At 45.7% G+C, this 12,073-nt stretch overlaps 1 protein-coding gene across 1 annotated transcript in view; it reads left to right on the forward strand.

Annotated features, from left to right (window-relative positions):
• Positions 1–12,073, forward strand: part of TLL2 (tolloid like 2) — a 122,172-nt gene that overhangs the window by 41,334 nt on the left and 68,765 nt on the right. The window contains exon 3 of the mRNA XM_041732545.1: positions 9,130–9,210. Coding sequence (XP_041588479.1) covers positions 9,130–9,210 — 81 coding nt within the window. The remainder of the gene's footprint in view (positions 1–9,129; positions 9,211–12,073) is intronic.

Below are 12,073 nucleotides of genomic sequence, written 5' to 3' on the forward strand. Positions count from 1 at the left end.
GAGAAGTTTCTTCCAAAATCTTCCTTTTATGCATTCAGATTATAAGTCCAAATTTTGGCCCTCAGCATCTGAGGGGAGGATTTAATTGGTGTTCCACCGTGCTCCTTGGTTCTTGCTGCCCCACCGTCAGCTGTGAATACTGTGGTTCTAAATTTCTACCCCCATGCCTCTCTAGTGCTCCCACACCTGACCACTGCCTGCTTTAGAAACAGACCTCTTCAGAACCTTCTAGAAACCTATGTGTGGGAGAAGCCCCAAGTTGCCCCATATTATAAAGGCTGTCAGTGGAGGCAAAGGGGCCTGGCATTGCCTCTGGGTTTTGCCTCTTACTAGCTTTGTGACTGAGGGTGAGTTATTTAGAGTCAATAGAGATAGTAGTAATCATAGTAATAGCTAACTGAGTGCTGGTTTGGGGCGAGGTATTGTTCTATGCCTTGCATGTATTATTTCTCTTAATCTTCATAATGACCCATGAGGTGAATCCTCTTCTCCTCATTTTATGGATGAGGAATCTGAAAGAGAAAGAGGTTAAGTGACTTGTTTAATTTCACATAGCTAGTAAGTGGTGAAGTAAAGGCTAAATCCTAAGCACTCTGACCCTGGAGCCTGCGCTGTAGGTCCACCTTGCAAACCACCTGATTTGGCTGAACCTGGGTAAACAGAGATCAGGTAGGTGGTAGGTAGGCTGTTATATTCATGCTCCCTGACAGACCTCACCTGGCACAATCATTCCCTAGTACCATCCTCTCTCTGCCTCAGTGACTCTAGCCTTGGGTGTGTGATTTGCTTTGGCCAGTAGAAGACTAGAGAGCATGGTGTAAGCAGAAGCTTTTACAAACCACTGGCACTTTGGGACTCATCATTTTGGAATGCTGCCTCTTGGAAGCATCTGCTGATAGGAAGCCCAACAGAGCCATGCTGTTAGGAAGCCCAAGAGGGGCCACATGGAAGACAGCCAACGCCCCAGACATACGGCTCCACGTGAGCCACTGTGGTCATCCCTCAGCCATTTGAGCTATCCCAGCTAAGGCCTCAGACACTGTGGAGCACAAGCCAGTGCCATTTGGCTTGGAATAAAGTGGTTATTTTAAACCACTCTATGGAGAGGGATAATTTGCTATGCAGCAATAAGTGATGGAAACAGCCAAGGTCAGGTGGGTGTGAAAGATATGAGCCATGTGTATGAGAGTACCTAGAGTCCAGGCTCAGGAGAGGCTTGAAGCCAGGTGAGCAAAAGGTAGGTATTACTTCAAGATCACACCTAAGGGGCAGCCTGGGTGGTTCAGCGGTTTAGCGCCACCTTCAGTCCAGGGCATGATCCCAGAGACCCAGGATCGAGTCCCACGTCGGGCTCCCTGCATGGAGCCTGCTTCTCCCTCTGCCTGTGTCTCTGCCTCTCTCTCTGCCTCTCTCTGTGTCTCTCATGAATAAATAAATAAAATCTTTTAAAAAAATAAAAATAAAAATAAAAAAGATCACACCTAAGCAAAAGGTCTGGCATAGTTGTAACAACAATCAGGGACCAGGAAAAATGCAGGTGCAGGCATTCAGGATAGGTGGAGGGTCCAACACCAAGCAAAATGGATGTCTGGCTGGAGGCTCTGGAAAGAGAGCGCTCAAATCTTCATGGTTAAGAAGCCTCCCCGGGACTCCTGGGTGGCTCAGCTTTGGCTCAGGGTGTGATCCTGGGGCCCCGGGATAAAGTCCCATATCGGGCTCTTCACAGGGAGCCTGCTTCTCACTCTGCTGTGTCTCCACCTCTCTCAGTGCCTCTCATGAATAAATAAATAAAATATTAAAAAAAAAAAAGAAGCCGGGATCCCTGGGTGGCGCAGCGGTTTGGCGCCTGCCTTTGGCCCAGGGCGCGATCCTGGAGACCCGGGATCGAATCCCACATCAGGCTCCCGGTGCATGGAGCCTGCTTCTCCCTCCGCCTGTGTCTCTGCCTCTCTCTCTCTCTCTGTGACTATCATAAATTAAAAAAAAAAAAAAAAAAAAAAAAAAGAAGCCTCCCATGAGCTTCCTCCTGGAGTGGGAGCAAATTCTGAAGACTCATCAGTCAATGGCTGGACATAGGTGGGAGCCAGGTAACTGGCTGGAGAAGAGAGGGCTGGACCTGGGAATCGCCTACCCCAAACTGTCTGAGAGATGATTCTGACAGGCCCTCTCACTTCTCAGCCATGAGTTTTCCCACCTTCCATCTTTTTTTTTTTTTTTTCCCCACCTTCCATCTTGCTGAGATGTGGACTCATTACTTTTTCTTTCCATGGTCAGAACAGAAAAGCAGAAAAAACAACTAGACCACAACTTCTCCCTCTGCAGAAACATGACTATGTTTCTTGCTTTCCCAGTGGAGAAAGGTTTTCCTGGCAGCTGCTTGTGTGTGGGTGTGCATATGTGTACATACGTGGGTGCACATGTGCACGACAAAGTGCAGAGCACATGTTCATAGGCATTTGTGTGCTATACTATAGGTCGTCTTTTAGAAAATCCCTTTATTTCCTGATTATAAAAGTGATCACAATTTAGAAATTACAAAAAATATATAAGAAAATGAAATTCACCCAAAAATCACCAGCCAGAGATCATGATGATGAGTATTGTGGGTATTTCCACCAGGCTCCCCACCCCTCATCTTTTTTGCATGTGCTTTTTCAAAAAGAATGGGATCATAGCCGGTTCTATTGGAATCACCCTGGGCATTATTTCTTTATCTGTTTTTTGACTCACAATATGAACATTTTTCCCACTTAGTAAACTCTCTTCTAAAACAGTTTATGAGGGTTACATGGTGTTCCATTACATAGTAATTCATTTTACCACCTCCCTATTGGGGGTGTGGTTATTACAGTCTTTATTATAAAAATATGGAGATAAAACAATCTTTGTATTTATCATCAATCAGTTCCTTAGTGCCAATATCTAGAAGTCATATTCTTGGGTCAAAGTCATTTTACTGCCTATTTTGATACATCTTGCTAAATTACCTCATAAATGTTACCAATTTATATTCCTCCTCCACCAGCAGTGTATAAAGAATTCCCTTTTTATTACACACTTGCTGATATTAAATCATTTCATTAACAAAAGCTGGCAATGATCTTTTAACTCATTTTCCCTTTCCCTTCTGTAGCATTTGAAATTTGGCATAGATATAAAAATTACTTGGCACTGAATTGCTTAGGATTACACATTGATTACCATAGTGGTGAGCAGGTGTTTCTTGCACTGAAAGAGGTGGGCAGATATTTCATCCATTGGCCTGGCCTGAGATGCTCACTTGGACCACACTTACACAGGTTTAGGGTAGGGGACAACAGTTGTGAGCACAGGTTCTGGAGTCAGATGGGCTAGGCTTGGAATGCAGACTTGGTCACTACCAGCTGGTGACCTCCAACAAGTTACCCCTGACCCTCCGTTTTCTCTTCTGTAAAAGAGGAAGAATATTACTTATTCATGGGATTGCTGTGCATATTACATATGACCGAAGGGCATGGCAAATTAAGACTGCTTAAGACATGGTTGTGAGGATAAGACTCAAAAGCTCTGCACAGGCTGGCTGTGCATTCCTCAGGCATCAGCTCTTGCCACGCTGCCCTCAGCCCTGGCTCTAGCCACACGGGACTCATTTTCCTTCCTCGGGACGTTTTTACTTACTGAGTTTTTGTTTGCTTGCTTGTTTTGTTTTTGTTTTTGTTTTTGTTTTGCTAGAATGCTCTCCCCAGATGGAGGTCCCTCTTTCATCATTTAGGTCTCAGCTCAAATGCTATCTACTCAGAGACGCCTTCCCTGGGCTCTCATCTCCCATTGCTCTTTCATAAAACTGTTTTAATTTCTTCAAAGTGCTTAATCCCTTCTTGGAATGATCTTATTGTGTATTGTTGATTTTTATCCCCTGCACAAGAGCCATGAAGGCACCATGAAGGTAAGCCCTGGCTGTCCTCGCTTCAGGAACCCGGCCCAGTGCTGCCAAAGCAGACTCTCAACCAATATTTATTGAATGAATGGACTAGTAATAAAGTGATTTTTAGGATCACCTTGTGCTAGAGATTCTTAAAAAAATTATTATTAGAGTTTCGTGGTAGAAACTTACCTCTGGTAGGTTAGAGGGTATTCAAAGTGAGTAAATGGAGAGCGTAGGTTGTCCTGACAGGATTACTTTAGCATGTGATGTATATTAAAGGATTTGACACCAGACTTCTGGAGAGAATCTCAACCTTCCCACCCAAGGCTGTGGGTCTCCAGTCCTCACTTAATTGCTCTAAGCCTCAGTTACCCTGCATATAAAATGGGAATGATAGCACCTGGCGTGGGGGTTGGCTTGAGGATTAAATAGATTAACATAGTACCTGCAAACAATAAACACTTTAAAAATGGTAATTACTTTTGTGTTTAAGAAAACCAAGAACAAAATAATGTTAGGCTCTACAAATGAGGGATGGAAAGAATAAATGATATCAAGTTTTGGGTATAATACCACAGTAATGAATATTAATTCATAGTCACTATGCATGAGCATATATTTGAATAAGCAATCTTGATCTGTGGAACAAGGCTCTGTCCTCTTGGGCTTTAGAAAAGCCCATCTCTTTCTGCCTAGATGTCTTTCAATGTATATAGCTAATATTTCATTAATTATGGTGGAGGAGTGTTGTGTATACATCAATGTCTCATATGATGCATATAATTAAGCTACTTTTTGTTGGGAGCGGAAGAAAATTGGGCTTTCCCAAAGAAAAGCAGCTTGCTCCCAAAGTTGCTAACAGATTGCTTCTTAATTGAACTTGGGAGGTGAATTATATGGTGAATTAGAAAAAAGAACAACTCTGAATTTAGTGAATTGTTCCATAAAGGAAACTGTGGGATTGAATTGCAAATGCTGGATAGAAACATTTCATCCTGGCCCCATGCATCACGGGCCGTTGACCTCCGCTGTGTTTCAGTGAGAGCGTGAACAGGCCTGTAGCTCTCTTTTCAAGGCCTGGAGGGCATTCTTTCCCAGAGACCAGCTGTAAGCCTGGGTTTCTTATGCAAAGGAGACGTTTGAATAAGCCCCTGTGACTAATGAAATCTACAAGGTCTTTGCATATCCTCTCACTGAAGAGGTAATTAACCAAAGATCAAATACGGGCATATATACGGGTTTTTTTCCAAATATTTTTTGTCTTGCAATTATACGGAAAAATATATCACCCCCACCACCACCATGCTCTTACCCCACTGTCCCCCTGTCTGCGGTAGGCTGTATTTCTCTTCCTGGTTCTGTGGCGCCCACGGCCCCAGTTCCAGCCACAGTCACACCTGTCTTACTCATTTGCTAGCTTTTACTGGAAGAGAGCAACATTTTCCATTGATGTAGATGTGAGAAATGACTTTTTTCGTGTTTGATGTCTTTTTCCAGTCCCACATCTTTCATGCTCTGTGAGCTTGGGAAGGAAGAGTTTGGTTGTAAGAAAATATCTTGAGCTAAGCCTTCCTCTTACGGGTTCCATGAGTAGTGAATCTCAACCTTGGCTGCACCTTAGAATCACCTGAGGAGCTTTGGAAAATCCCGAGGCCCAGCCCAGGCCCAGACTGATTAAATATGAACCTATGTGGAATGGGACCCGGCATCAGTGTTTGTCTAAAAAGCTTCCTAGGTGATCGCAAATCGCAAGATAGGTTAAGAACCATTGTTCCAAGAATATCTGCTTCCCCTGTTTCCATAAAACCTGATGAAGACAGATTTTCCCATCCATTAGGCCAAGTTAGAAAAGACTGAGTTATCTTTTTAAGCACCATCTACCCGATTCAGCCATCCATCCATCATTCCATTTATCCATCCATCCCGTAATTTATTGAGTGTCTCCTATGTGCCAGGCACAGTGCTGGCTGTTCATCGTTGGACAAGACAAGGTCCCTTCCATCAAGATGCTGAAAAACTAGAAACCAGACTCAAGGATCAACTGAATGGACAGGAGATACCGATACCTTGTGATCAGAGATGTGAATTAGCCCAGCCACTGCAAAGTGCACAGAGCAGAGTGCTTCTTACCTGGGAGGAGCAGCAAGGCAGTGTCCCAGGGAAAGTAGGGTCCCACCTGAAACTTGAAGCATAAGGAGGATTTGGCCAGGTAAAGAGGTGGATGTGGCTGAGGAAAATAGAAATCAAGGTGCTATAGGTAGCTGAGTGGGGTGGGTGAGTGGGAGTAGGAGAAGTAGCAGGAAGCCCCAAGGCACCAGGTGGAGGAGGCCGCAAGGGATGAGAACTCATCCCAAGGGCAGTGGGGAGCCTCAGGTAGAGTTTCCTCCGGGAGAATTGGCAAACCACATTAAATCCAGGTAGATCCCGGGCTCGGCTGTACTGGAAGCATGAGATTTGCTGCCCTTCTAAGAAAAAAAGTCTGTAGTCTCCTGCTGGTAAGGATGTTAGTGGAAGGATTTGTGTTCTTAGCTCACCAGGCCCCCAGGCTCTCACAGGCCTCCTGGGGGGGAAAAAATGCCATGGGTCCCTTGGGAATAACCAACCTCTCCCAGGTACCCTACCTATTCTTGGTCTTTTTGGTCCTGACAGGCAAGTCACTTCACCTCTTGGAGTCTTGTTTCCTTCCTGGAAAATGGGGATGTTTATGGCACTTTTGTCATTATGTCTTTAGGAGGCTAGAATTATGAAACTCAATATGAGAAGAACATTTAGCACTGTTCTTAGCACATGTTCAGCTCCATAACTGGCATTTAGTAAATGCTGATTCTTCACCCCCGCTTCACCCTCCCACCTACTAGGGAGCACTTCTTTTCCCCTCAACTCCAGGGCTTTAGCTCCTGTTGTAACTCCAAGTACCGGGGCCAGGTGGATCAGAAGTTGTCCACTCCTGCCCTCCTCTGCCTGCTGCACAGCTGAGTGAGTATCAGTCTCTGCTGCTTTTGCACCCTCAACTGCAGCCTACAGCTAACCTTGAACCCGGGCTGTGCTCACGTATCCTTACAGGTTTAATATTTTTGCCTCCCCCCACCCCTTTCGCAGGAGCCAAGCACATCTAAATTTACCAACCCTTCATGCTGGGCTAATGCTATGTGGAATCTCCTTTCAAATGCCAGCCCCTGAGTCCCCCTCCTGTCCACTACTAATAAACCTGGTCATATTCAAAGCTGGCACAGTTACAAAGCCCTCTCATGTCCTCTGGCTCTCGTCTAGATCCCTTAGAATAAAAGCCAAATCCTGAAAATGGCACCAGATGAGCTAACCCTCCAGACCCTCCACTGCTCTCTGGCCTCATTGCCTACTACCCTGTTGCTCACCCATTCCATTTCACCTACCACTTCCCTACCACCAAGCACACTCCCACCGCAGGGCCTTTGCACTTGTTGTGTTCCTTAGTTTGAAAAGTCCTGCCCTAGTCTTCTGTAGAGTCTCTCCTTCACTCTCTTCAGGCTTGTGCTTCTCTATCTCCCACGAGACAGCAAGCCCTTATCCCTAGCATTCACTGTTCCCCTCACCCTTATTTATTTTCTTTATGGTGCTTTTTGGCAACTGACTTGAATATTTAGTTGACTATTTGCTTATTGTTTTCTCCCCCTACCCTCCATCAGGATATAATTTCCATGAGGTCAGGGTAGTGTTTGTTCTGTGTTGTATCCTGAGCAGCAGAAACAGCATCTGGCGTGTAGCAGGTGTTGGATAAATATTTGTTGAATGAGTTAGTGCCTAAACAAACCCATTGCCTCATTTTGTCTTCAAAACAAACAGCCCATTTGACAGATGAAAAACTGCAAATGCCCAAGGTCTGAGCCACAGTTACACAGCAAAGACACAGCTAGTCCCGGAGCCTGGGCTTCGGGCTCCCCGTCACTCCACACATGCCACATTCCTCTGTTGGCCAGCAATTTTCATACCATCAGGATTTCCCCGGACCTTTAGCCCGAGAGGAAATGATATCACAGCTGGAAGAATACCCAGAGGCTGGGAGCTGGCCGCCAACGCCCCAGCAGCTGCAGGGAGTGTGAGCGGATTCCGAGTTGGCAGAAAGGCAGTGGACCGGGCGGGATGGAGGCTCACAAAAATGTCAGCGCACGCCTGGTCTCCCGCCAGTGTCATAGGTTGGGCTGCGGGGCTGCAGGGCCATCTCCCTCAGTTGTCTGGAGCCAGGTCACTGGGTCGCGTGTTTGGGATCCCACCGAGTCATTGCAGGTCGTCTATGAGCTGTGTGGCCCAGGAAAGATCATCAGGCTGGGGGACCCCGTCCTGAGTCCCGAGCTTTCCATATGGGCTGACAACCTGAGGCTAACCGTTCTGTGTCTTAGCGTTCTCCTCCGTAAAATGGGGTTGTGTCTGCCACAGAATGTTCCGATGAGGGTCAAAGGAGATACGGAGAGACAGCTTTGCAGGCTGCAAATTTCTAAACAAATGCAAGAAATGATTTTGTATAAGCAGATTGTCCAGTAGTTGCTTTGATGTGGTTTCGTATGTGCAATAGTCTCTCCTGGGCATAGGCTTTGCCCTCAGATCTGCTCCCCCGTGTCACAGCCCACCCAGTTGTTCAAACCCCAAAGGTGGGAATCCTTGGGGACCCCTCTCAATCCCTTGTATCTAATCCATCAGCCTCCTTGCTTCCCTGCCTGCAACTATATTCCTGAAATCCCTGTGGATCCCGCCTCCCTCTCTGCCTGGTTCCCCCTTGTCCCTCAGTCCCTCCGTGTGGGCCACATCACATATTTAAGAGCAGCACTGACAACAACGTAGGCCTGCATTCCACACCAGGGGACCCCGGAAGGGAGTGTCCTGTTTACATTTGGGCTTCCTAATGGGGGTGAGGGTGAGGAAGCTGGCCTCGGCTTGACCCCGGGATTTGCCTCTGAACTCTGTGTATTTCACTGCATGTACCCTGGAACTGACGGGCGGGGGAGAGTCAGATATTTCTAACTTGTGAATTTTGTGCATGATTATGAGAAAGTAGGTTCTTTTCTGCCCTAGCATCTAGAACAGAGCCCAGCACGCGGTAGGCACTCAGCCAACTCTGTTATCGAATCCTTACCCATCTGCCAGGGATCCTGGTCAGCCCCCAGGCGACCAGGTTTTCTCCTTTATCTCTTGGTGCTCCGACAAGGGAGGCTGACGTGTCCTCACGCTTCTGTTCTTCCTGGTTCCTTCAGGTGGGCTCGAGGAGCGGCCGCGTGAAAGCTGGCAGAGTGCTGCAGCCGCGAACGCCAGCAGCCGCGAGGAAGCTGGAAAGGGTAATGTGGGGCCCTACCAGGTCTTTGGGCCTTTTTTTTTTTCTGTGTTAAATTCCACATAACATAAAATTTCCATTTCAACCATTTTAATGTGTGTAACTTAGTGACATTAAGTACATTCACAATGTTGTACAACCATCCCGCTGTCTCGTTCCAGCATCACCCCAAAGGAGATCCCACACCCACGAAGCAGTCATTCCCCCTTTGATACCTCTTTTTTTTTTTTTTTAGATTTTATTTATTTATTTGAGAGAGAGTGAGCGAGAGAGAGTGAGCAAGAGAGAGAGAGAGAGTGAGCAAGAGAGAGAGAGCTTGAGCTCGGGGAGGTGCAGAGGCAGAGGGAGAAGCCAGCTCCTCGCTGAGCAGGGAGCTTTCCGTGGGCCTCCATCCCAGGACCCTGAGATCATGACCTGAGAGGAAGGCAGACGCTTAACCATTGAGCCACCCCAGGTGCCCCAGCTTTGGAAACCTCTTATTCCACTTTTTACTTTTTACTTTCTATCTTAGTGGACTAGGAGCACCGAAGTCTGTGGGAATGAGGGAGCGTGTCCTTTTGTTGAGGATAGACTGGCTACCAAAGAAAGCCCTAGACGGGTGGCATTTGGTTGCTCAGGGACTGTATGGTCTTCAGCTAAACTCTGCCATTGAGGCTCATGACTCCTCTCACCAGTGCTTGGCTTGTGAGTTGCAGCCCCCAAGAGCAGACAGGAGGGATCATGAGTCCTTGGAAACTAGGAGTCTGACAGAACAAGTGGGCATGGGAGGCAAGGAGAGAAAATAAAGCTGGGATGGAGGCTGGGGAGGAGGGCGTAGCCCAGAGACCTTGAGGGCTGCAGGGGGAGGATCAGGTGAGGCTGTGGCCTGCTGTGGGCAGGGCCACCTGTCAGCAGGTGCCTGCCTGGAAGTGTTGTCTGATATCTGCACACTGATGCTTACACATGGGTGCTGTCCTGTCCCGGTTCTAGCCTGGAGATTATGGATGGAGGTGTCTCCCTGGAAGCATCACTACCGGCAATGGCATTTCTTGTACATAAAATAAATGCAGAGCAAAGGGAATAATTTATTTTAATTGAAGTATAGTTGACAGTGTCAAAAGGAATATTTTTTAGTCTCTTCTAATCTGTAGTCAGATGCATTATCCATTGCCTCACTGACCCTGTCAAAAGGAATAATTTTTAAATGCCAGAATCCTTTTTTCAAGGATGGCCATGTAGGAATAAAATAGAAATCATTTGCCATGTTTTCACTTTAATGCTGTTTTATATTTGCCACATAAATATGCATATATATAATTTCACACAAATGCATAAATGTAATGATATCATCATATCCCTTTTAAATGTTTTTTTTTTTTTTTAATTCTTTTCCTGGGGGATCCCTGGGTGGCTCAGTGGTTTGGCACCTGCCTTTGGCCCAGGGCTTGATCCTGGAGTCCCCGGATCGAGTTCCACATCGGGCTCCCTGCATGGAGCCTGCTTCTCCCTCTGCCTGTGTTTCTGCTCTCTCTCTCTCTCTCTCTCTCTCTCTCTCTCTCTCTGTGTGTGTGTGTGTGTGTGTGTCTATCATGAATAAATAAATAAATCTTTTAAAATAAATAAATAAATAAATAAATAAATTCTTTTCCCTTTCATTTGGCTACCTCCCTCCCTTCTTCTTTCTACATACTGCTCTTCTACCCTTCCCCAGGTAAAGCTGATGACTTTGTGTGCATCTTCCATATTTTTCTCATGCACATGTATTTATATAGACACTTACACAGGGATATAAACATGTATACAAATACAAGTTTCATCATTTTAAAAAGTGGGATCATATTCAATATGTATTTTTTATGAATCATACTTTTCTCCTTCAGCAGCACATCATGGGAAACCCCTTTAATGCACTTGTGATAACTTCAATTTATTCCTTTTTTTAAGATTTAATTTATTTATTCATGAGAGACACAGAGAAAGGCAGAGACATAGGCAGAGGGAGAAGTAGGCTCCCCACGGGGAGCCCAATGTGGGACTCGATCCCAGGACCCCAGGATCATGACCTGAGCCAAAGGCAGATGCTCAACCACTGAGCCACCCAGGCGTCCCAACTTCAGTTTATTCTTTTGAATATTTTGCAAAATATTCCTGGCATGGATGGACCATAATTGATCCAATGATTCCCTTATCAATTAACATTCACCTCATTTCAAGTTTTTGTCATTACGAGCAATGCTACAGTAGACATTCCTGAACGTAGATCCTCACACGCTTGGGATGTTTTTAACAGGTGTTGCTAAAATGGGCTTCAAAGGGCAAAGCCATTCACATTTCCATAGCAACTTATAAATGTGCCCCTTTCACCATATCCTCTCTAGCACGAGGTGCTATTAGTGTTTTTAATAATGTAAACAGTAGTGTATTATTACTTAATTTGGATTTCCCTGACTGCTAATGACTTTGAGCATCTTTTCCTGCCTTTGCCAGTGATTTAGGGGTATACTTCTGTAATTTGCCTCTTCCTATCTTTTGCTTATTTTTCTGTTGGGTTGCTGATCCCCCTCTTATCAATTTGGCCTCTTTTAGAGAAGGGCAAATTCATTAGCTCCCATGCACCCACCTCCTCCCCCCTGCTTTTGATAAATGTGCATTCATTTCTCTATCTCATAGCATGTTGCTGGGACCATGCAGGGCTTCCTTTAAAATCTGTGGTTTCCTGCTTTGCTTTTTCAAAGTATTTTGGCTTGTGCTTTCTTAGACTCCCCAGACAACTGGTCATCTCAGTGGCACTTCATTTTGGCCACAGATGACCAGCACTTAATGCTAACAATGGAGCATAGGGTGGGTGTGAGGATGAAACTAGAGGGGTTTGCTATCACTGCAGTGAT

The sequence above is a fragment of the Vulpes lagopus genome, chromosome 2, assembly GCF_018345385.1.
Source record: "Vulpes lagopus strain Blue_001 chromosome 2, ASM1834538v1, whole genome shotgun sequence".
Classification (NCBI taxonomy): Eukaryota; Metazoa; Chordata; class Mammalia; order Carnivora; family Canidae; genus Vulpes; species Vulpes lagopus.